At 43.6% G+C, this 25,543-nt stretch overlaps 4 protein-coding genes across 12 annotated transcripts in view; 1 reads left to right on the top strand and 3 right to left on the bottom strand.

Moving 5' to 3' along the window:
- The window catches only part of KIAA0586 (KIAA0586 ortholog), a 71,833-nt gene extending 65,686 nt beyond the window's left edge, over positions 1-6,147 (bottom strand). The window contains exons 1-4 of one of the 5 annotated variants that reach the window (XM_088674218.1): positions 6,042-6,147; positions 2,700-3,059; positions 928-1,010; positions 96-165 (exon numbers count right to left, since the gene is read on the bottom strand). In XM_088674218.1, the coding sequence (XP_088530344.1) occupies positions 96-165; positions 928-1,010; positions 2,700-2,937 (391 nt within the window). In that variant the 5' untranslated portion in view covers positions 2,938-3,059; positions 6,042-6,147. The other 4 variants (XM_088674203.1, XM_088674221.1, XM_060271150.2 and 1 more) reach the window with 4 other exon arrangements.
- Positions 6,148-6,858: 711 nt separating this feature from the next.
- On the top strand, positions 6,859-9,590 carry TIMM9 (translocase of inner mitochondrial membrane 9). The gene is made up of 3 exons (XM_035103994.3): positions 6,859-6,922; positions 8,198-8,293; positions 9,005-9,590. The coding sequence occupies exons 1-3, from the start codon at positions 6,884-6,886 to the stop codon at positions 9,137-9,139; spliced, it is 270 nt and encodes an 89-aa protein (XP_034959885.1). The 5' UTR covers positions 6,859-6,883; the 3' UTR covers positions 9,140-9,590.
- TOMM20L (translocase of outer mitochondrial membrane 20 like) lies at positions 9,528-15,740 on the bottom strand. The gene is made up of 5 exons (XM_088674343.1): positions 15,479-15,740; positions 14,429-14,472; positions 12,670-12,751; positions 10,639-10,781; positions 9,528-9,714 (listed from the first exon to the last, which is right to left on the bottom strand). The coding sequence occupies exons 1-5, from the start codon at positions 15,612-15,614 to the stop codon at positions 9,670-9,672; spliced, it is 450 nt and encodes a 149-aa protein (XP_088530469.1). The 5' UTR covers positions 15,615-15,740; the 3' UTR covers positions 9,528-9,669.
- Positions 15,741-19,758: 4,018 nt separating this feature from the next.
- ARID4A (AT-rich interaction domain 4A) overlaps positions 19,759-25,543 on the bottom strand; it is a 61,333-nt gene continuing 55,548 nt past the window's right edge. For 4 of the 5 annotated variants that reach the window (XM_035103943.3, XM_060271136.2, XM_035103934.3 and 1 more), the window contains 4 exons: positions 25,344-25,448; positions 23,009-23,221; positions 22,708-22,890; positions 19,759-21,646 (listed from right to left, as the gene is read on the bottom strand). In XM_035103943.3, the coding sequence (XP_034959834.2) occupies positions 21,543-21,646; positions 22,708-22,890; positions 23,009-23,221; positions 25,344-25,448 (605 nt within the window). In that variant the 3' untranslated portion in view covers positions 19,759-21,542. The remainder of the gene's footprint in view (positions 21,647-22,707; positions 22,891-23,008; positions 23,222-25,343; positions 25,449-25,543) is intronic. The other variant, XM_088674369.1, reaches the window with a different exon arrangement.

The following is a 25,543-nucleotide window of genomic DNA, read 5'->3' on the forward strand; positions in this document are numbered from 1 at the left end:
GCAGGGGGAAAAGTTGCACTCCTATGCACACTTACCTAGGAATTAGCCCCATTGCTAATTTCAGAGTGCATTTGCAAAGGAGTGAGTTGAATTACCTTTTTGTTTGCTGCCATCCTCTTTTACTTGTGAAGGAATGTGTACTCCAGCGTCGTTTGAATAAGCCTGCTTGGGGGGTGGGGTGAGAAGGGAAGAGAGAAATATAAAATAAGTTTTCATGTATTTTATATCTCTCAAATAAAATCACACTGTTATTTAACTCCAGAGGGTAGCCTTGTGAATTTATTGCAGCAAATAAAGTCTTGCGGCATCTTAACGACTCAGAAATTTATTATGCCATATGCGAAAATCACAATAAATTTGTTCACTTTTAAGGTCCTAAAGGACTCTGGTGATATTACTATTTAACTGCCCCTTATGTGCCAAATATATAGAATATACAGCAGATATGCTGAATAGGTACATTTAAAGCAGCAATCGACAACCTTTGACCTGCAAAGCCTCCAGTACAATTGCCAGGCTGCAAACATCTTAACAGCTCAGTTGTTGCTGTTTTTAAAAGCTTCTAAACATGGTTTGCAGATAAATTTTAGCAAATGAAAGTCTAAAGTTGTAAAAGGAGAGAGAAACACAATGAAGTAAAAAGAAAGGCAGAATTATGTTGTCTCAGCTATCATGAATTACGAGTCCTTAAAAACACCCAGAAACATTTCCAACATATTTCAGTGTGACAGCAGTAACTTCAGAATTACAATACTATGAAGCTGATGAAACTCATCTTGGCCGGTGGTTGTAATACAGGGGGGGAAAGCAATATGCAAAAGAGAAATACAAGTGGACAGTCTTCTGATATTTGGTAAGCAAGGTGTATGGGAACAAGCATACGAAATATCCTCTGTAGACTGAAGAACAGAATACCACTATGCTTACCTCTGGAGGTAACTGTGAGGGCTTGCTATCTTTTTCAGTTGACAGTAGTTCTGAATGTCTACCGGTATACCTGCTTGCAACACCTAGAAGAAATGTCAATTCACTGGGTTATATCTCGATTAACTGCTATCTTGCTTATAGCGCTCATACTTGCAGAGTACTGATTAATCAATCAAACCTTTATTGCGGTCATAGAGCAGCATAAGTAGGGTGGGGTACAATCATTTAAAATCTGTAAAACATTTTGGAAAGCTAAAATTATTAAAACAGAAGGTATATATAAAAGAGAGTCCCATGGACTGCAAGAAGATCAAACCTATCCATTCTGAAGGAAATCAGCCCTGAGTGCTCACTGGAAGGACAGATCCTGAAGCTGAGGCTCCAATACTTTGGCCACCTCATGACAAGAGAAGACAAAGATGGAGGGCACAAGGAGAAGGGGACGAGAGATGACGAGATGGTTGGACAGTGTTCTCGAAGCTACAAACATGAGTCTGACCAAACTGCAGGAGGCAGTGGAAGACAGGAGTGCCTGGCGTGCTCTGGTCCATGGGGTCACAAAGAATCAGACACGACTAAACGACAACAACAATATATAAAAGACTGTAAGAATCTAAAAGAAGCTAAAAGAAGGGTTAGGAGCATTAAACGGATGTGGAAGAGCATAAAAGGTTAATATATAAAAGGCTATGACTATCAATTTACAAAGCACTCTGATATGGGTGTTCATTAAATGTAGTTTGTGGCGCAGGTCATCAGCCTACCAATTTTGAATGCTGCTGTGCAGAACCTGGCAACGTTGTATGCTGTAGCAGGGTTGGTATCTGAAAGTAGCAAGGAGGTATAGAATTGTCCTGTGCACCCTGGTACTTAAGGAGATGAGGCTGATACGGATGTCTCTATAATAATGGCACTGGAGAAGCACATGCTCTATTGTTTCTAGTTGTCCAGAATCACAGGGGCATTGTCTCTCCGAGTAAGCAATCTTCCTATAAGCAGAGTACTGAAGAGAACTACAGAGCCTGTACATGCCATCAACACATACCACTGTAACGTAGGTTATAATCCATTAAGCTAAACTGCAAACACCATCCTGTCTTCACTGAAATCCTCCAGAATCATTCCACCCACTTGGAGCAACTGAAAAGCCACAGCACGCTTGGCAATACAATTGCAGTTCAACTTAACAATGTTTTGTCCATGGACCTAGAAACCCATGATGGCTATGCTCTGCCTCACAGTATTGCTTCTGAGTATCAGTTGCTGGAAACCACAGGGGAGTGCTGTTCTTATGTTCAAGCCTTCTAAGGACATAGCTGCCTCATACTAGGAAGTCTCTCTTACCTCAGATAAACCACAGTAAAGGTGGTCAGTGGCTGTGAATCTGTCATCAAAAGGACTGAATGCACAAACAATGCAAAGGGAAAGTAAGATAAGACAAAATCAGATGTGATCAGATAGAGATAGATAGGTTTGTTTGTATGTAAGGAGGTTAGGGAGTGCCTTGTTTTGATTTCACGTAAGCCACTGGAAGCCCTTTTGGCTGAAGAGAGGTGTACAAATGCTCTGAATAAATAAATGTGATGGGGAGTTGAGGACCGACATTCATAATTTACTGGACATTTCCCTCAACATCTAAATGAACATATTTGACAGAGTCTGTACTAGTTATGGCCTATAGAGAGACAACAGCCTCAGTCAAACCGCGACCGACAACAAATGAAGTTTTTGACTAACTTTAAACAAAAAACTGCACAGGGCTACAGACATACCCTCCGTTACACCACCAGAGGTTGCTACTGATGGCTTATGAGATGCAGGTTTGTTGGCCAACAATGCTGGTGGAATATCAGCTGCACCATCAACCGTCAACACAGCACATTCTGGACGACGGGGTGGAGGCACTTCCCGAAGCTTCTTTACAGAAATGCGTATCCTTTTCTTGGTGCAAGCAGCAGGCTTGCTGTCAGTGGACACAGCTGTCCGAGGGTCAATGGGCTTCTTTTTCATGGGGAAGCTGGTGGAGCGGATGGATGAGAATGTCACCAGCAATGAGGTAATCAGAAAAACTCTTGCTTACACCAGACGTCTCTTCCACTTCCATTAACAGCTCATGGCACAGGCGTCAGTTTCTATGAAACAAAACACAAGATGACCCACAATTTCAGACATAGCAAATGGAGAAAAGGTGCAAGGATTAAGATATCAATCACTTATTGCTTTGATTATGACAAAATTAAAGGCAAAGGACCCCTAGAAGTTAAATCCAGTCAAAAGCAACTATGGACTGCAGTGCTCATCTCGCTTCAGGCCAAGGGAGCCGGCGTTTGTCCAGCATGACTAAACCGCTTCTGGTGCAACAGTAGGCAACTGTTAAGTCTATCCGAAATGACATCCTACAGAGAAGAAACTAAACTGTGATCCAACCAACTTGTATGGAGGGATCACAAGGCTCTAGAGCAAACCGCCTTGTTCATGGAGACACAATTCCCTCTCTGCCATACCCCCATATGGCAAAGTTGCAGAGTTAACAGAGATCCTGAAATGGGATGTGGATAGAGGTGCAAGAGTCTTATTTTCCTCTACTTCTACATGGGTTACAACAATTTCAGAAGGCAATAATTACCTCCAAGTTCCTTGGGGAAGGAAGACATGGTACTTGTCTATAAAGGCATTCAACTCTTTGAACCACAAGGAAAATGTCATCTCCCCAAGATGAACACAAGGGGTCCTAGGCACGCAAACACTTTAGAATTAAAGAACTGTTCTAGGCTTCACAGGACCGAGGTCTGTCGAATGCAAAATTCTGTTTCTGCCTGCCTACGCTGCTGTAAATCCAGTGCTGGCTGTATCCAGTTATGCGATCTGAAAGTTCGCTTATTTTGTTTGTTCGACTCTGTCAAATGTACACCTGAAGGAGCATCTCCACCCCTATCGTCCAGCCCGGACACTGAGGTCCAGCTCTGAGCGCCTTCTGACGGTTCCTTCACTGCGAGAAGTGAAGCTACCGGGAAATAGGGCCTTCTCGGTAGTGACGCCCGCCCTGTGGTACACCCTCCCATCAGATGCCAAGGAAATAAGTAACTATCTGATTTTTAGAAGACACCTGAAGGCAGCCCTGTTTAGGGAAGTTTTTAATGTTTGGTGTTTTATTATGCTTTGATATTTGTTCAAAGCCGCCCAGAGTGGCTGGGTACAAATAATAAAATGACGGTGATGATTGATTCAGGGCTCCCCCCCCCCCCCGCTGGAACTTGCTGGAACGCAGTTCCGGAGCCTGTCAGGTGGGCGCTGGTGCCTTTCTAAGAGAAAAAGAAGGAGGTGTTCATGGTGAGTTCTGGCAACTCTTTTTCTAGAAAAAAAATAGCACTGGTTATAGATTTGTGCAGCACCCCTTCATCCAAGGATCACAGGGCAGTCAGCTTACGGTATAAAAGCGCAAAGAAGCAAACAAAGAACACAAAACAATAACCTTTCCCCCCCCCCGGTGCCCCATTTATATTACATGTATTTAAAAGCAGGTGCAGGGAAAGAGGTGGGAAAGGGGGGTCCCCCTCAAAGCTCTACCTGTCTGGAGCTCATCTTCCATCCTCCCTCCTCAAGACCCCCCCTCCCTTTCCCTTCCTCCCTCCTCAGCCACCCACCCACCGGGAAGCAACATCTGTTGCCATGGTAACAGCAGCACCGCCAACCGGGGCTCCCGCCGCTTCAAAACGGACCCATTGAGCCCAGCCCCTTCCGGCGCCTGCAAAACAAATCAAGAAGCCGGACGCTAAGCGCGCGTGCGCCGCTTATTTAAAAGAAAAATAAAAAGCACGCATGCGCACAACCCGCGCCCATCATCCGCACGCGAGCGCCTCCCTCTCGCGCCTCTTTCCCCGCCCGACCGCGCTTGGCCTGTTTCACTGGAAACAATGTCCGGGTAGAAACAAACGTCGCTGCACAAGAGGCCCCCCCACCCGCCTGACTCTCTCTCTCTCTCTCTCATTATCGCGCCTACCTGCCGAAGCCCTCAGGCCCCGCCCGCTCTTTCGAGTTTGTCAGGCTCGCACAGCCAGCTGGGGTAGGGCGCCAGAAACGACTTGGGGGGGGGGTGTTTGTGTGTGGAGGGCGCGGGGGGGGGCTGTCTAAAGGGGAGGGCGCGGGGGAACCCTTTAGGGCGACGCACCCCGCGCGGCAGATGGAAGGTAAAGCTATCCTACAGTCCGCCGCCGCTGATTCGTCTCCAGCACGAGGGTAATGTAAGATGGGGCGAAGGAGCATTGGGGAGCCCGGGGAGGGAAGATGGTGCTTGCGGCAAGCGCAGGCTGTGCGCGGGGAGGGGGGTTGAGTTTGTAAGGAAAGGAAGGGCGTGGGAGACCCTAGGGCCCTAGGTGCTGAACAGGGTTGCCATCTTCTTCAATCAGGACTGCGCCTGTGCCTTTAATAGCAGCTTCCCCATGATAAATCTGCCAGGTGGAGCTTCTCTTAACAGGGAGAGGAAATCCTGCGGGAAAGCTCTGGTTGCATGGATTTCCAAAGCAACCCGGGGCAGGGTTTTTCTTAAGGGGGGTAGGTGGACCCAGGGGTAGGTGGCGACCCTGGGGGTGAAAAGGAGAGGTAGAAACCAGGAGGGGGCGCTTATGGGTTCCCTGCTGACTTCCAGCGCTACTCCTCTAAGGAGGAGGAAAGGTTGGAAGCATGACCTTGGCTGGCTCAAAAATTGACACTGCGTGCCCTTCACTTTGGGGAGGGACCTAAGCAGCCGTGGGGTCTGGGGCTTGCATCTGGGAAGCCTGAACTCAAATCCCACCTTAGGTACGCTGCATATCTCTGTATTCCAAACCCGCTGCCTTAAAAATAAAGTAAAACATGATATCACTGATTCAAACAATTATGGGTGGAAAATGTGTACCTGCTGCCATATCATAGCTGTGGTTGGGGAGTGTGTGGTGTTGCACATGTGTATTACATTTTTAACATGTACTGTAAAGGCAAACACCGCCCTGTCCCCTGTCCCCCAACTTGTGAAAGAACCCATACAGGCCTGCGGGAAGATAAACTTGATAAAGATGATAAGCATTCCCATTTATTTGGCACTTTGAAAATGTATCAATATTTATTTGATATCTCACCTTTTTTCATCATGGAACCCAAGGCATGTGGTTCCCAGGTAGTTAGTTACTCATCGAAGCCCCAACCTGCTTTGCTTCAGGAAGGTGGCGGCCTCACATGCCTTGAAGCCACACCCTGAGACCTGACTGACAATTGCTGCCCCACAATTGCACATACTGTACTTTTCTTTCTGTGCATAGCCATATATTACAGCAGAGTTCTCCCATCGTATTTCTTAGTTCACTTGGGGTATTTATATTCAATGTTTGTATACCGTACTGCCTTCTGTGTATAATAAAAATTGTGCACAAGAAGATTACAGAATTTGGAATAAAACAGCAGTTGCTAGGTGGGTAGTTAAAATAATTCAAATGGTATTAGTAGCCAGCAAAGGCTTCCAAGAACATATATCCCCCCCCCCAAAATGAACAAGATTTAGACTGCTATGTATTACATTTCAGTCATAAACATTTCAGAATGATTGTTGATGTATACCAGGGGTGGCCAACTCCCAAGAGACTGCGATCTACTCACAGAGTTAAAAACTGGCAGTGATCTACCCCCCCCCCTTTGTGGTTCAGGTCAAAGTTGTTGAACTTTTTTTAGGAAGGAGGAAGACCGATTTTTTGGGGGGGGAGGGTTCAGGTCAAAGTTGTTGAGTTTTTTTAGGGAGGAGGTAAAATGTTGAGCTTTTTTAAGGGGAGCCACAGTTGTTCAGCTTCTTTGGAGGGAGCCAATGATCTACCAGTGATCTACTGCAGACATCCAATGATCTACCGGTAGATTACGATCTACCTGTTGGACATGCCTGATGTATACATCTTGTGTTCACTTTAGGTGGCAGTTATCTGAGCGCTAAAATATGGCTGGACAAATATCAGAATCTGATCAGATCAAGCAGGTAAATGCTGTAGCTCCAAAGGATGCTTTTAAAATGTCGGTGTACTTTGGCAATTTGCGTGGCTTTAATAGCTGTATGTAATAATGTATTTATCAGTACAGAGCTGATGCTCATTATATGCTATGTTAAATTTGTTCCCCTTGGATGCATGTGGCCCCCGCCTACCCCTTGTGTGCTAATTCTTCAAATAAAGCAGGAGTGGGGAACCTTTTGGGCTCCACAGATCTTTCTCAGGATCGGCCTGTCAGACCAAATTTGACAGGTGTTTATGACTACCCAACTGTCAGTCACATGATATCATTATGCCCGCAAATGATTAACAGGTAGACAGCCCTTGTACACCTGTCAGAATCCCTTGCGCCTACTGCTGCTGTGGGGAAAGTGGGAATAAAGTTCTGGTGCTTTGCCAAGTAGCAGAAGGTGCTTGGGAACCCTCCTGGCTTCCTTTTCCCCCTTATAAAGTGGGGACAAGACCAGATGCTTTCTCTCTCCCCTTAACCCCTGTTGGAGACAAGAGAGATAGCTCCTCCCTGTGTAGAAAGGGAAAGAAAGAAAAGCTTTTCCAAGTCTTGCCCCTTCCTCCATTAAGTTCCCCAATATCAGGGACTCGAAGCAGGAGGGGGCAGATGGGGAAAAGGCTTTGCAAGCCTCCCCCTCTTCCCACTTTTAAGTTTCCAGCATTGGGGACTTCAAGGAGAAGATGAGGAGACTTGTGAAGGCTTTCCCAAATCTCCCCCTTCCTTCTTTGCTCCAGTGTCAGGAACATAATGGAAAAGGGTTGTTGTTGTTTAGTCGTGTCCGACTGTTCGTGACCCCATGGACCATAGCATGCCAGGCACTCCTGTCTTGAATGGAAAAGGGAGGAGGCCTGAAAAAAGCTTTAAGATGGCCTTTTAGCAAATAGTAGCTTATGAGCTGTCTTAATGCCTTTGCAAAAGCCTTTTTGAAGTATCTCCCATGCATGAGCTTCTTTCAAAGGGTGCTTTTGCACAGGGCTTGAAACACCATTCAGCTGATGAGTAGGGATTAAATCCTTCTGCCTTGGCTGTGCAAACCTGTTCCTTGCCAGAAATACTATCGAGCAGCCAATGCAGCATTAAACCTGGTTCTCGCGCTCATCAGCTGATGTCACCAGTGATGTCAGCTAATGGGCAGATGTACATGGTGTGAAGAAAATGGCATCCCAGGTCACGAACTGGCCCACAGACAGAGATTTCCCATCCCTGAAATAAAGGATCTGCCTAGTTCTGAAGATCTCTCTTGATTTATTAACAGTTCAAGGAATTTCTTGGGACATATAACAAATTGACAGAAACCTGCTTCCTGGATTGTGTGAAAGATTTCACCAGCCGAGAAGTCAAGCCAGAAGAGGTATGCAGCTATTCTATGCCCTTTGGGCTTGTACCTGGTAGAACTTCAGTGTAAATTTGCACGTTAAATCAAGAAAGCTAGCTAAACCAAACATTTCAAAAGAGATGTGGCTGTCCTGTTCGTGTGGCTCTCAGGTCAGATATTAATTGACTAACAATAAAAGGGTCCTGCTGGATTAGTCCAAGGGTCCATGATATTCACTGACACAGCTCCCTTATTTGTTAAGTGCTAGAGTGAATGACCAAAAAGATTCAGAAGAAACCCTACAAAATTGTTAATGGCACATTGTCATCAAACACTGGAAGGCAAGGCAAAGAAAGCATTGAACAACAGAGACAGATAAACGTTATCTATTTCTCTAATGTGGGCTGTCTGTTTCAAAACTGACTTAATGTTGTGTTAAAATTCCAGCTCAGTGGTAAACTAAAAAGGGAAGCTTTGGCAAAGTGGTACATATTTGTGTTCAGTTTCCCCATTTCCCCAGAGAAGCAGTGTATTTAACAGTGTATTTATTATAATTTTTTTATTATGCTACTAGTATGTTTTAAAATTGCCATGGGAAGATAACTTCATATAGGGTAATGTTCAAATGTGAAAACATTTATAGTGAAGACGCAAATGATTTTAAAATATTTTCCATGTTCAAATTACTGATTTTTTTTTAATGTGAGTGACTACAGGGTTCTTCCCATCTTTCCCTTCTTGATATAGATGACTTGCTCAGAGCACTGCTTACAGAAGTATTTAAAAATGACCCAGAGGATATCTATGAGGTTTCAGGAGTACCACATTCAGCAGAATGAAGCGCTGGCTGCCAAAGCAGGACTTCTTGGCCAGCCTCGCTAAAAGGCCGGGGCTGCCTTTGTGAAGGAGTGCCAACGTTGATTGCATTGCACACGAAGGTGCATTGGTCTCTACCGCTGCTCTGGCAACATCCACCAGCTCGGAACAGAAGAGCTCTCAGGAAACAACTGAACTGTGGAAACCACCAGAAGCTGCAGTTGGGGTTGGCAGTGGCTGCAGAGCTGATGGAGTCTGTTCCGAGATTGTCTTCTATTGTGCATTGAAATAATGTTGATACCACCTTTTTTTCTGGAGGCTTACAGATTTGCTTCTGACCGTCATTAGGTTAAAGATGGGGAGGGAACAACCACATTTTTAGTTTTTGTTGTTTCTTATACAATAACTTAATTTTTAATACACAAGCGTGTCGTCCAAAAATTATATCCCAAAGTGTCTAAAGCAAGGTTTATTTTTTATTTAATCAAAGTAAAATAAATTGAAATTACTGTTTTCACCGAGTCTTTCAAAATGTAGTCTCAAAGGCTGTTATAAGGTCCTGCCTTAAGAGTAGCCTCTTGTGCGATGCCACATTCTCATTCAACGGTAGGATCCTGGTCACTCAGGGCTGTCTCAAGCCGCTAACAGAGGGGGGGGGAACATGTCAGTGGCATGGGTATTTATGTGCTTAAACTTTTGAGTTCCAAAACTTTTAAAATCTTCTCGTTTCCCTCCCAAGGACAGATTTATCTCCTTCAATTATTATCTTCTCACCTTTGCAGCCCCAAGGTGCTGGCACCCTTTGTCTTTTAGCTTATGGGTGATGGTGGACCACTCACAGTAGACTAATGGAAGCAATCTACTTGAATTTAAACAAGTTCAACATGGACAACATTCTAATTTATTTAAAGTCATAGTAGTGTGGGCCCAGTGAATGGCATGGGAACATTGGAAAGCTGCAACATTGCTGAAGCTAAGCAAGTGCGCACAATACAGTGGTACCTCGGTTTACGAACTTAATTGGTTCCGGAAGTCCGTTCTTAACCGAAACCGTTCTTAAACCGAGGCACGCTTTCCCTAATGAGGCCTTCCGCCACCAGTGCCCTTCCACCGTTCGCTTCCGTTCTTAGACCGTGGTAAAGTTCACAAACTGGGACACTACTTCCGGTTTTGCAGAGTTTGTAAACAGGGCTGTTCTTAAACTGAGGTACCACTGTACTAGTTTTAGCGCACAATGCACTAAAATGGCATATTCAAACACTTTTGCCACAGTGCAGAGAATGGCAAGTCCCGTTGCATTTCTCCAGAAGCTGAGCCAAGGCCTTGCTACTGGGTATGAGTCCCTTCCTGCCAAATTCTTTTTTTAAAATAAAAAACCTGAGCCTTTAATTAGCTGCCTGCCTATGGTAATAATTAAACAAGTCCCAGCGTGGCAACGTACAGAAATCTCAAGGTTCTGTACAAACCACGAATGGAAATTTCTCATGTCTGAACACAGTTCCGGTTAGACAGTGCCTCCTGTACAACATTCACCTATGTTTCAAAAGTTAACAAAATCTACCTACTTGCACTGCGTGTGGAATGTTGTGCAGAAGCATCTCAAATATATGGGGGGGTAGAGTTTGCTTCAAGACGTGCATTAGCTGGTTTGGATGTGTACACACGGCAATGGCATTGGCAAGGTGTTCGATGCTCTTCTTGTGCTCTCCTGTAAACGATTCAGATTCCTAAAACTCAGGCCTTTGTGATCCTTGGAACTACAGTAAGCATTTGCGCTTCATGTAACATGAACCTCTCAATAGTGCTCCCACAAGCTCAGCTACTAATTGTAGCTGTCTAAACCTCTCAAATACTCTGAGGCACAAGAAGCTGCTGCCCACCCTCTTGCTCTCTTCGTCCACCCCATCTGCTATGGGACAAAAACATATTCCTACATAGGGTTGCCAGGTTTCAAAAAGTGAAAATCCAAAGTTATTGAGCTTTCAGACATTTAAGCGATTTTCATCCGGATGCTGTTTGTGAGGGCCGAATCCCGGCTATGTCCGGAGGTATGGCTGCCCTATTCCTATGTATTGTAGCAGGTGAAAGGATCAGTGGAAGGAAAATAGCCTCTTTTTGCTCAGGGCTTTTAAAAATTGCACCAATTTCAGTAAAGGCTTTACTCCAAGTATCAGTAACAATGGATGCAACCCACAAGTGGCAGAGGTCATCGGAAATCAAGATTGTCCCAAACTATGTACAGTGGAACCTCGGTTTATGAACACCTCGGTTTACGAATTTTCAGTTTACGAACGCCGTGGACCCATCTGGAACGGATTAATTCACTTTCCATTACTTTCAATGGGAAAGTTCGCTTCAGTTTATGAATGCTTCAGTTTATGAACAGACTTCCGGAACCAATTACACCCATGCTTCGGGTTAAGTACGCTTCAGGTTGAGTACTCCGCGGACCCGTCTGGAACGGATTAATCCACTTTCCATTACTTTCAATGGGAAAGTTCACTTCAGTTTATGAACGCTTCAGTTTAAGTACTCCGTGGACCGTCTGGAACAGATTAATCCACTTTCCATTACTTTCAATGGGAAAGTTCACTTCAGTTTATGAACGCTTTAGTTTAAGTACTCCGCGGACCGTCTGGAACAGATTAATCCACTTTCCATTACTTTCAATGGGAAAGTTCACTTCAGTTTATGAACGCTTCAGTTTATGAACAGACTTCCGGAACCAATTGTGTTCATAAACTGAGGTACCACTGTACAGGTATTATAGGCAACTGGAGCCTGCCCTTCACCAAGCAGTCCCAGGATGGATTACATAAATGCAACAAATAAAGGTATTGTCTTTTCTGTAATGCGGAGCTACTTCTTAAGGGAAAGGTCAATTCTCTCGGTTGTGATTTCATGTACATTTAAATTTTTTATTCTGTACTGTCAAGCCTTGAGGGGAAACCAGTGACATTGTAGCAGATCTCTTGTGCTCAGTATTCAGTTTTCAGGAACAGAAACTTCAATTCAGCTTTGTATGGGTAATACATTCCACAATATGCCTTTCACAAACAGCAACAGCTATGAATTTGCCTGAAATGCGTTAAAATGATCACCAGACTCATCTGTGTTAATGGTCTAAACCACTGAGCCTCTTGGGCTTGCTGATTAGGAGGTCGGCAGTTCAAATCCCCGCAACGGGGTGAGCTCCCATTGCTCTGTCCCAGCTTCTGCCAACCCAGCAGTTTGAAAGCACACCAGTGCAAGTAGATAAATAGGTACCATTGTGTCATGAAGGTAAACAACGTTTCCGTGCACTCTGGCACCCGTCACGGTGTCCCATTGCGCCAGAAGCAGTTTAGTCCTGTTAGCCACATGACCTGAAAAGCTGTCTGCGGAAAAAATGCCGGCTCCCTTGACCTGAAGAGAGATGCACAGCACCCCATAGTCACCTTTGACTGGACTTAACCATCCAGGAGTCCTTTACCTTTTTTTTTTACTACTGCCTACCTAAGTGGCAATAGATGGATAATTTTCAAGCAATTTATAGTCTCTCTGTGTGTCTACACATATATGCATATTCCACAAAAGCCAGTTCCTCTTGTCCTTACCTCTTGCCAGCCACACCTGTCCCAACTGTATCTCTTCCAGAAAGAACTCTTGTAGCTTTGCAGTATCTTTCATCTCACGTAACTGAGGGTGTTACAAACATATTTTCAGCTTAACAAAATGGAGCTTTGGCTAATCAGTTTGAGGGCTAATGAGAACGAAGGTTGTAATGTAAAACAAAACCAAAATGTCTTTTTCTAAGATTAGGTGTTGAGTGCTGCGAATCATTTCTGCAGAAGCCCCTATTTTTCTAAGTACAGTACGTAAACCCACTGAGTGTAACAGGGCTTCAGTCTTGGAAGACTCCATGTGCACTGGCATGTAAACAGCCTATGCAGTTGCAGAACTATTTCCAGATTATTCAACCAATATTTCAACATTCAGCAAAATTAATATCATTATCTGAAACTGTCATGAAACTGAAATATCTACAGGACCAGCCACCATTACAGAACCACTGCTGCTAGAAGCACTTGCCATGTATTTGTGACGCGACCTTCAGATATTAATACAATTCCCATCCTTGATTTAGAGAATGGGTCAGAATTGGATTTTTTTTAGCTGCGTAAGACTTTCAGTCAAGACAGGAGTGCCTGGCGTGCTATGGTCCATGGGGGTCACGAAGAGTCGGACACGACTAAATGACTAAACAACAAGACTTTCAGTCTTAGCTGAAGGATCACAACTAATCTGCATGTTCATTACTTGCATGTCATTGTCAACGAAAACTACAGTGCAAGCCTATGCATGTCTGTTGTTGTTTAGTCGTTTAGTCGTGTCCGACTCTTCATGACCCCATGGACCATAGCACGCCAGGCACTCCTGTCTATGCATGTCTAACCAGAAGTAAAACCCTCCCTTAATTCAGTGAGACTTATTCCTAGGTCTGCAGCCTTAATATATTTCATAGACCTAAGGGGAATCGATTCCACCCCCCTGCAATGCAGGAATATTTCCCCCAAACATGGGACTTGAACCCATAACCTTGAGATTACAAGGCTCGTGCTCTACTGACTGAGCAATCTTTACCCAGTACATTCTATTACATTTCTATTCCAGTACTGATACCCAAAATCTGGCTGTTTCGGAAAAATTGCCATAGAAATTATGAAAATTGACAAAATGATTCAGACTTCAAATAATATGCAGTCAAATACAACGTGTCTAAAAATCTTCTACCCCAATTTTCCATTTCCTACCATATTATTGAACCACAAAGGCTATCACTTTATTTTAGAAAATTGCCGTAAATGCAAAAAGATTCCCAAGGATCTGCTAAGATTCTGCAAAATAAATCCTGTAGCTACTGGGTGCTATCATCATATTGAAAAATAAAAATGACAGTATACTTTTTATAAAATGGGTTCCCATCCTGTGGGGGATGGAATTGTTTTTATCTTACTAGAGTCCAATTTTCACAACTAGCTCTGATGTGGCGGTTGCTTCACATGCTGATTTCCAGCCACACAGCAGCATACAGTCTCTCTGAAGGCTGAGAAGTGCATTTTTTAGTGTCCACAGGAGTGAAATAGAAACACAATTTTGTGAGTGCCTTCAGCACCCGATAGGAAAAACAACTTCACTCCTAAACAAACAAACAAACACAATGCCAGCCCTGCAAAAAACCAATGAAGTTTCCCAAACACTCAATTGTTGTTTTTCAAAAATTAAGGTTTTTGAGATACGGGGGTGGGGGAGGGGTCTTAGGGTGCCGTGGTGCCCATAGTTGCCATGTTGGGAAACCCAGACATAATTTTTCACCTCTGCATCATGCTCTTTTGCCTTTTCACACTCTTTTCTTCTTTCTGTAAGAGTAACATGGAATAGTCAGTATCCACAATTAACAGCCCGGAGCTGTGAGATGTTTAAATGTTTAAATGTGACATCATTGTGGCTGCCTGCCTGCCTGCCAACCACTGCAAATGTTAAAAGCTGATGAGTGCCATTCTACAGTGTTGATAACCTTCGAGGACAATTATGTGTGCCTTCACTGTAGCATACTGCTGACCAACAAAGCAAACCAAACACTCCCCTTGCTTCACAACCACTGAAAGGCAAACATGGTGATTAGATTAATATGCAAGTCACAGAATGCACCCTTGCAAGCAGAATATCCTGGGATCTCCAGGTATATCGTGAAAAGACTTTTGCTTGAAACCCTAGAACAGGGGTTCTCAAAGTGCATGGCCATGGCAGGAGAGTGTGGCAGGAAGATTCAAGGGCACTTGAAGAAACATTTAAACATTAAAAACATTCCAAATATATATACAGTATACTGTATGTATAAACACCCCCACCACCCATATTAAACAGGGAGGGATGGGGAAAGGCGTACGCCTGCCACCTCAAATTCCTTGGAGGAAAAGGTGTGCTAGGAAATGGAGCCGTAGGACTACCTCGCAGGGAGGGTTTTCCCAAAAAATTGTTGATTTAAGACCAGGCATAGGCAACCCCCGGCCCTCCAGATGTTTTGGGACTTCAACTCCCATGATCCCTAGCTAACAGGCCCAGTGGTCAGGGATTATGGGAATTGTAGTCCCCAAATAACTGGAGGGCCGAGGTTGCGTATGCCTGGTTACGACGTTTGCCTAAACGGGACAGAAAGAGTATCTGCATAAGGGCACGACGCCTTCGCAAGCCGAATTCTCTCCCGAGGCCTCTGGACTACAACTCCCACCCTTCTCCTCCGCTGCCCACGCCGGCTGGGGCTGATGGGAGTTGTGGTCCGGCAGTCTCCTCGCCGGGGATGGGCCTAGTTCCCGGTCGCGGCTCCTCCTCTGAGGCGAAGGCGATGCCTTCCCCGCCACTCACTCTCCCTCAGCCTCCGCTTGAAGTCTGGCGCGCTGCGGCGCCGGTGGTCGAAGTAGAGGCAGTAGCCCAGCACGGCCAGGCCGCAGGCGCCCGCCAGGAGCCACGGCAGCAGCGCCCGCCACGCCCAGCGCTCCATGGCCGCCCAGGCGCCCGTTGCCGACCGCAGGGGAGAGAGAGGGAAGCAGGGAGGCGAGGCGGCGGCGGCGTTGGCGCTTCTCTCTCCTTTTCTCTCACACAATTAAGTCTCCTCAGTTGCTTTAAGGCGCTGCGAACCGCTTCGAGGTGTCCCCTTAAATATAGAAAGCGGTTGGTATAGAATTGAGGTAGGTCAAGCTGAGAAACTGACCTGCCCAAGGTGGGGATTTTGAACCCTGTCCTCGCAGGTCTCCGTCTGCAACTAAACTGCACAGGATCCTCGTTGTGAAGAAAAAAACAACACTCCTGTTTTCCCTTTCAGGAGTTTATTAATTATGGCATTCATAACCTACTCCCCCCCCCCCCCATCTGAGCTCAAGGCACTTAATTTCCCACAACCGGATTTAGGTTTGATGAGGCCCTAAGCTACTGAAGGTAATGGGGCCCTTTCTATGTCCAGCTGCCCTTTGTCAACAACAAATTGTTGCTGTTTTGTGTGTTGAATATATGCTATATGGTAATTTATGGACCTAATACAGTGCTGCCAAACTTGGCTCTCCAGCTGTTTTGGGACTACAATTCCCATCATCCCTGACTACTGGTCCTGTTAGCTAGGGATGATGGGAGTTGTAGTCCCAAAAAAACTGATCACTGATCTAATAGGTTTGTATCTAAAGCAGGCATCCCCAAACTGCGGCCCTCCAGATGTTTTGGCCTACAACTCCCATGATCCCTAGCTAGCAGAACCAGTGGTCAGGGATGATGGGAATTGTAGTCCAAAACATCTGGAGGGCCGAAGTTTGGGGATGCCTGATCTAAAGCCATTTGCACATGTTGCCATGCAACCAGTCCATGCAGAATGTAGGCACCCTATATACAGTGGTACCTCTACTTACGAATTTAATGCATTCCGAACACACATTTGTAAGTCGAAAAAATTTGTACCGGTAAGTAGAAGCAACCCTATCTAAAAATTCATAAGTAGAAAAAATCCTATCTAAACCGCATCCAAGATGGCGGACGGAGCTCCATTTGTAAGTAGAGTTATTCAAAAGTAGAGGTACCACTGTATAGAAATGAGCAAACCAGTGATATTTGAGGGAGCAGGCTAGCAGGCGGGGCCCATGACTTACATCCTAGGAACAATACACAACACTAAACACTGTTGCTGGATGTAGGTTTTATTTTATTTTTTTCTTTATATTTTGGAAATGTACATCCAGATTTTTTTTCCTTTAATTTTTTTTGGGGGGCCCCAAAAGAGTGAGGCCCCGAGCTATAGCTTGTTTAGCTTATATGTAAATCCGGCACTGGAGGTAGGTTTGGCTGTGACTGGCACCCATCACCAGTGAGCTTTGTGGGTTAGGATTTGAACCCTGGACTCTCTCCCATGTCCCAGTCCGGCACTCTAGAACCACTACACACCACCACTGGCTCTCAACATGTGGAGCAAAACTTTCCCCTTTTGCACCCCACAATTTTTTTCTTTCTTTTCTGGAGCCACCACTGATTTGACAAACTGTTGGAAGCGGTGCCCGGATTTCTGGCTGGGGGACAGGGAAGGAGGAGAGGGAAGTGTTAGAGCAGGAAGGGAAGCAAGGGTCTAAAATAGATTTAACATTTCATTTTGCTTTGCGCTTCTGGAAGATGGGGGCTTCTGATGGGCTGGTAGGCCCCTGCACCCTTGCTGAAGTAAATGGAGCCTCCAGGGGCAGAGGCAGTATACCACTGACTACCGGGGATTGGGGTGGGGAAAAGGAAGGCAGCACCCACACCACAGGGCTCTCTGGAGACAATCCGGTGCACGAATGCTTGGATGAAGAGATTCTCCAGGTGCACAATCCTTTTAGTCCCAATACAGAACTTTAAGCGTTTTGTGACAAGATAGTATTTAGGCACAGCTGCAGAACTGAACTACCACCTTGCAGAGATGGGGTTGCCAAGAGAGGGGCAACAAGCAGTAAGAATTGCAGAAAGGGTAACTGGTGCTAGTTTACCTTCAATAGGGTCACTTTATGCTATCCAAGCTAGGAAGAGAGCAGAGGGAATTGTCGCAGATCCTTTGCATCCCAGTCATCATCTGTTTGATTTACTTCCATCTGGATGTCGCTACAAGACTCTATACACAAAAATGGCTAGGCACAGGAAGTTTTTTCCTTTGTGCCATCAAATTGTTAAAATTCGTAGTTGTGTAGCGGAAGGAGAGGCCAGTTATGGGTGGGGCTCAGCTCATTTGCTGTGCTATTGTATTGTGAGTGGAACAGTGTTTCTATAAGGTACATTTACATTGCAATGTAGTCGAAGTAAAATTCCAAGTATTTTGGTACTCGGCCAACAAATTATTCCTATTCCTATTGCTAAACTATTCCTATTGCTATCGAAGCTACCAACATGAGTCTGACCAAACTGCGGGAGGCAGTGCAAGACAGGAGTGCCTGGTGTGCTCTGGTCCATGGGGTCACGAAGGGTTGGACACGACTAAACAACAACATTCCTATTGCTATTCCTTTGCTCCATGAAGTTCAAAGTGGCTTCGTCTTTACTCTCACAAACCTGGCAAAGTTAAAAGAGCATGTTTGCTCTGGGCTTCCTGGAAGCTTCCAGCTGGAATTAAGGACTTGGAGCCACTCTTCACATTGTGTTTGATGGATGTAAGCTGCTCTCTGGTCTATGCTTCCCTCTCCAGTTGTCTATCAGCTACTAAACTTAAGTGGGGATCCTGACAGGATGGGTGCTGTAACCTGCTGGTTCCTGGATCTGGTTATTTGTTCCACAGGCTGTTCCAAGTTGCATTGCACACTCCCCCTCAAGTATCCAAAGTACCCACCCAGTTTAGGAAAAGTTCTGGATCCCACCTTGCCAAAGGAGTCTCGGGTGGCCTCCGTGACACGAGTGCCTCTTGCCAGCTCTTGCTGCTACACCAGCTGCAGCCATTCCTGGACAGCGAAAGCTTGGCCAGTTATTCAAGCCCAGGTCGCTTCTCAATTTGACAGCTGTCATGTGCTCTACCTGAATGTGAAAGCAGGGTGCTAACAGGCCGCAGCCCAGGTACATTCAACACTAATTCTGAATCATCTGCCATGTCACAGAGACCAATTTAAGGTACTGACTTTAATGCAGCTTGGGACCCAGCTATGTGCTGTGCAAAGTAGTTTTTGTCTGCTGAATATTCTGAATTTTAATGTTTTAGTTCTGGTATACTGAGTTGTACTCTCTATATTTTACTTGGCTTGCTATAACCCACCTGGGATGAAGGGCAGGATAAAAATCTTTTAAACAAGGTTTCTGCCCAACACCTTCTCACTCCAACTTAAGACTTTTAACTGCATACTTTGGGTCCTTAATATTATACCCAGTGTGTTTTCCCCTCCTTCCCCATTTTATTTAACACTGATCCTGAAGAGTAGTTTTAAATGATTTTGTAGCTTACTATGGTTTTGGGCTATTCAGCTAGGTCTCACTGTTTTTCTTAAAAAGCCAGTTTCAGAAGCACAAAATTACAGCATTAAAAAAAAAACCACACACACACACAGAGAGAGAGAGGGAGAGAGGGAGAGAGAGAGAGAGAGAGAGAGAGAGAGAGCGCTACCCTGCTTTATCTAGTCCCACAACTGGAGCTTTGTTCAAGGTCTAATTGTTATGAGAAGCAATTTTTGGTAGAGTAGTACCATCCTATTAAAGCTGTTCACCCAGCTTTGGATAAACTACACACATTAGTAGCGATCCCCAAAGAGGATAAACTTTTTCAGCCTTTTTAGTTGGACTACAACTGTTCAGTTTTACCCAACTTCTTTTACTCACCTTCATTTTTATGTTAATTTCACAACAGCTAAGGTCAATCTCTTGTTGAGTGTTCTAATGAATTGCTATAATCCAAAGTGTTCGCCAGCACTTTAAAGCATTTCGCAATTTAAATGCATCTAGCTGGCTTAGGTTTTAGGCTCAGGTTAATAGTTGCTGAAAGCAATATTAAGCATGATTACATCTGACCAAGTTTTTATCATAATGATAACTTCTTTTATTATTAAAATATATGATCCAAGTTTGTTTTGAAGAATCTTTACATCACATTATGAAGCCAATATCTATTGTTTGGACATGATGGCAGTTTTACAAAATCAGTTAAAAATAAAATAAAGCCTATGTTTAAAAACATAACCTTTATTAATGCTCTTCATCGAGCTTCATTTGTATCATACAATGAAATAGCTCTGCTTAAGAAATAGACAGAAAAAGTGCATTTTTATAAGAGTACTTTTTCCTTTAGTTCTCTGTGAAAATGGAAGGAACTGGAATCATAAGTTGAGAAACTGATAAAACGGAACTGCAAGAGACACCAGGTTTTAGCTACAATGACCCTTTCACTGGAGTCTCTCACTCAAGACCCTCAGGTTTTGTGAACCTTTAATATCCTGACGGTCTAGAGAATCTGAGTTATAACTCTACAGCATATTAACATGGAAAAGGCAGAAAACCCCTTTTCAATGTACAAAGGTGAATTTTAAAAATTGATTAAAAAATCACTTTATAGACAATGTATTTGCAAACTGTCTTAAATACATGATTTTGGGAAAGTTATTTACAAACTGTTTTCAGTCTGTGGGACAATCCACAGCCTAAACAGTCATTTTAACTCTTCTCAATTATGTAATCGACTTTGGCAGATAGAAAACTGATTTCAACAGTACAGCAAATAAGAAAGTGTGACAAAAGCATTGTATGGGCAAAGATTTGTTCCTCAAAATCAACAGAAGTACTAGGATTGCCAAAGTTTTCAATACAGGATAGAGTTTAATCCAGAGCCAGATTATAGTTTTACACTGTGGAAGATTGAACAGACAAAACCACTTCACATACAGGTATGGTACATGAAGCCACCTGTATATGATTTTAAGTGACAGGTATATTTTATTGAAAGAGTGAACCTAACTTAGACTTTTTCTCCCCAATTTTATTAATATTTTTTTAAAAAATACATAAAAATACAACATCCAATGTCTGAATAAATATATTTAACAAGTTGCAAGATACCTTATTTTACACAAAAAAATTCCGCTTTAGAAATCTTGTTAAATAACTTCATTGTTATATATTTTATTTTTTGCCTTTTTGTAACAAAATAAAAACTCTGAAATTACATAGAAAAAAAGACAAAATACTTTTGTCAAGGGATAAGATAGTCCACTGAAAACCTATTCACGATTCCACTGTAAACATTAAACATTAAAATATTTGCATAATCGTGTGCTCAAAAATCCTATAAAAAGTGGAAGACTCATTACAACGGTAGTTTCCAGTCAACTACGCTTCCTTTCACAATTTATTTTGTCCGATTTACACCTTTAAAATTGGGAACATTGCTGAATACACACTTTGGCAGGTCTGTACAGCAAGTGCTTCTCCAAAAAGGAAAGAAAGGGGGGCAAAATGGGACTCTCACTCAGGATTAAGATACAGCTTGGTGAAAAAAGTGCAGCAATAATTCCATTTTCTGATTTACCTATTTTGATGACTGTTTGGTGCACTTGCTCCTTAAAAAAAAGAAAAAAAAGAATTTCCTAATAGCACTCAAATGCTTCACTGGCTATCCAAGTTTCCAAATTTGATTAAGTGCCCTTTTCTGTTTTAACCAAAAAAAAACAAAAAATAAGCACACAGACAGAGGTGTCCAAGTGCACCCACAAATCTTCAGTTGCCAATTAGCTTAATTAATATCCACAATAAAGGGTTTTTTTTAAAAACAAAACAAAACAAAAACACAATGACAAGATGGAGGGAGGGGAATGAGGAGAAGAGACAGACACAGTCCAGCAGTGGAAGAGTATACAGAATATACTTGGCAATGTCAAACCAGTTGAGTGCTTTCTATGGTATTTCAGGATTTCTGTCCATAACAGTGGCTTGCTGCACAAGGCAGAGGAGACCAGTATCACCTGCATTCAACAGCAAGCACGTTCTGTGGAGGAGAGGAGGACGAAGGGCTCATTCCAGTGTCTGAAGAGGCAGAGGACATGGAAGCTCCTGTGTGAGACACTGTTAAAAAAATAAAAATACAAAAAGCATTAATGCACCCTTTTACCAATATACGTAGTTGATCGCTGCACCATTGGTGAACTATTAAGATCATGGAATCATCAAGTTGGAAGAGATCCCCAGGGGTCATCCAGTCCAACCCGCTGCAATGCAGGAATCTCAGCTAAAGCATCCGTGACAGATGGCCATCCAACCTCTACTCAAAAACCTCCAAGGAAGGGGAGTTCACCACCTTCTTAGGGAGACCGTTCCACTGTCGAACAGCTCGGACTGTCAGTTCTTCCTGATCTTTAGTCAGAATCTCCTTTCTTGGAACTTCCAGAGCAGGAGAAAACAAGCTATCCTCCAAAAGTCACTCATTTGAACACTGCCAGGTGCTGCAAACTCCTGAACCGGCTTTTCTCACTGTTAATTGGAATCTAGGCCTGTTAATGCTGAATCACTAATGGGAGATGTGGGGAACCTGTTTGGCCTTCCAGCTGTGGACTCCCAAACTCCCATCAGCCCCAACCAGCATTGCCAATGGACAGCAGTGGATGTTGTTTTCCAACACCATCTGGAAGACTGCAGGACCCTCTGCTCTAAAGCAAGCCCCCAAACTACGACAAGCTATGTTGTGCCAAATGGGGCACACACGCAGAGCAGGGGCTGGAAACAACCTTGTGGGTGAAAAAGTCAAGAAATATCCAAAACTGAACTCTGCATGGAAGAAAAAGTTAAGAGGGTACAAATATGCTGTGCTACAAGGGGTGGGGTGCCACCAGCGCATTTTGGCTTTTCAGCCCCAACTTCCCCAGAGCAGCCACCCACATCACCCAAAAATCAGCTCTTGTGAGGTGCGGAGGGTGCTCAGATCTTAAGAGCACATCCAGTTCAGCCACTTCACACATTTCCATTTCATCCCTCCTTGTTGCAGATGGTATGTCATTTTTAAAAAATTGAAAACGGCCTTGGTCACAATTCTACAATTAAAATGCTATATAAACACTCCAAACATGGAGAGCGCGCATGACAATGGCTGGAAAGAGAAACTGCACAAGCCTTTTGACAACACGACTCACCCAAAAGCTTGTATGTCTGACAAAGACTGAACTTGCCTTCTCGGTCTTTCTTTTTTAATCGTTTTCTTCTCCTGTCTATGGTGGCTACTTCAGACTTCAGAGACATGTAGTATTTCCTGATTTCCTGCAGTTTTTCTTGTAGGAAAGAGATCCTCTCTGCACTGCTCATGTTGTCCAATTCATCTTTGGAAATGAATTGAAAAGGCTTTGAAAATCCAGAAGGAACATCCATGTACTGTTGTAACCCTGTTTCCCACCCAAATTATCTACTGTACAAAAAAAGAAAGAAAAAAGCACTTACTGAGTTGGACACTCCACTTGTACACCCTTGGAGAAATGTTTTGATGGTTCTTGTCCCTCTGCTTGTCCTTATCCCCATCTTTGATATTGGGGGATAATACTCTAGCAGGCGACCTAGTGAGCTTCTGCGGCTTGGATAGACCAATGTGTTTTACTGGAGTACATTTGCTTGAGCTATCCAGTGCAGGAAGATCTTCGCTATCACTGCTTTGCCCTGCAACAACATGACACAGTATTTTGGGCTGTCCCATTCCTACACAGCACTCTTTTAGACAACAGGATTATGCATTCAATATGTGACCCTTAGCATCTATATACCACATTTTAATAGTTCAAAAGTGCTTCAATACATTATTTCAATAATATTTACAACGGCTCTGCAGAAAGGGGGTGGTGAGGCGAACACAAGAGAAGTCCACCTATGACACACAAGCATCACACCCAGATAGGCAGGGTATAAATAATAAAACTATTATTATTATCATCATTATCATCATCATCATCACCAAGTACGGCGGACATGGTTGTGCTCAAATCTTTTACAGGCTTTTCACAGGTATCTAGTTGGCCACTGTGAGAACATGATGTTGGACTAAGTGGGCCTTTGGCTTGATCCAGCAGAGCTCTTGTGATGTTCTTAGAATGCAGCAATGTGGGATGTCCTTCTCTGCACGTAAGCAACCTCAGTTTTCCCCTCCCTGCCCCACTTTTTTGCAGACACTCAACATAGGTTTCTTTTTGTGTAGTAGTAGTAGAATTGTGTAGTAACGTTATGTCTTTAAGGACATAAAGTTACTACAGTGGAACCTCGGTTTATGAACACCTCAGTTTACGAATTTTCGGTTTACGAACGCCGCGGACCCATCTGGAACGGATTAATTCATTTTCCATTTTCAATGGGAAAGTTCGCTTCAGTTTATGAACGCTTCAGTTTATGAACAGACTTCCGGAACCAATTGTGTTCATAAACCGAGGTACCACTGTACACAATTCAGTTGAGCAGACAACATTTCCATCTGATTATTAAAACTCATACGGCACACAAATGCTAACATTTAAACCATATTTCCAAGTTGCAGTTTTTATATTTCCTTCTCTAGAGCAGTGTTTCCCAACCAGTGTGCCTCCAGATGTTTTGGGACTACAACTCCCATCATCCCTAGCTAGCAAGACCAGTGGTCAGGAATGATGGGAGTTGTAGTCCCAAAACATCTGGAGGCACACTGGTTGGGAAACACTGCTCTAGAGGGAAAATAGCCCTCCACAGGATGTCTTGAAAAGTGATGAAGCCTATGTTAGCAAAACAACAGGCCTTTGTATTGCTAGCTCTCATTCTACTGGAAGGCAATCAAGTGAAAAATGTATTTTATAGAATCTTTTGCCCAACATGCTGCTTGTACCTGCAATCCTGAAGTTTAGTGTGTCATGAAAAATAAAACATACTTCAAAGAACTGTTAACCAAAGTAACAGTTAACAGAATCAGAGTTAGAAGGGATCATGGGGGTCATCTAGTCCAACCCCTGCAATGCAGGAATCTCAACTAAAGCATCCCTGACAGGTGGCCATCCAACCTCTGCTTTAAAACCACCATGGAAGGAGAGTCCACCACCTCTTGAGGGAGACCGTTCCACTGCAGAAAAGCTCTTTTACAATCAGAAAGTTCTTCCTAATGTTTAGTTAGAACCTCCTTTCTTGTAATTTGAATCCATTGGTTCAGGTACTGCCCTCTGGAGCAGCAGAAAACAAGCATGCTCTACCTTCCATGTGACAACCCTTCATGTATTTAAAGTTCACCTTTACAATTAGATGAGCTGCTTTGAAATTTATTAAGTCTTTTGCCAGCATGTTTAGTCATACTGTGGAAGAGCAGCCACATCTAGACTCTCTACTTAGTACACTGGAAACCAATGCAGGGAATGCCTTCTGTCCTGACAACTTTTCCACTACTGTATTGCTAGGGAAAGGTTTCCTCTCCACTTTCTGAGTGGAGATCTTTACCCTGGCCTGCATATATATTAGAACTATTTTAACTGATTTTAATATGTGGGACTGTATTTAATATTTTTTACACTTCACTTGTTTTCTGGTGGTAGCTGTTTCATTTGTTTTTTAACTACATATTTTATCGTTCTAACCCATCCTGGTAAGGGACAGTAAGAAATCTAATAAACAAAGGTTGGAACTTATCACGTTCTGAGTTCAAAAGTAGCTCCTTTCTGGGGAAAAGAGGCAGCCCAGCCCTCCCTAAATCATCTCCCTAACCTCAGCATAAACGAGAAGGCTGGTCTAAGCAAACAGAGCAAAATCCCTTCCAGAGAAAGATTATGAAACGTACCTGTCCCATTCTTCTCATTTTTGGCTACAGTGCTTGCTCGTTTTGGAGTACGCTTTTGCTTTTTGGCCAGTGAGCTGCTGCTGTTGTCACTAGGCCTTTTTTGACCTGAAAGTAAAACGAAAGGTACCTTTTCATTTTATAGTCTTTAATGGTACAACTGAATTGCCAGTAAGCTCTTTAAAGTCATAGGACTGGAAGGA

Source organism: Zootoca vivipara, chromosome 1 (assembly GCF_965207765.1).
Source record: "Zootoca vivipara chromosome 1, rZooViv2.hap1.1, whole genome shotgun sequence".
Classification (NCBI taxonomy): domain Eukaryota; kingdom Metazoa; phylum Chordata; class Lepidosauria; order Squamata; family Lacertidae; genus Zootoca; species Zootoca vivipara.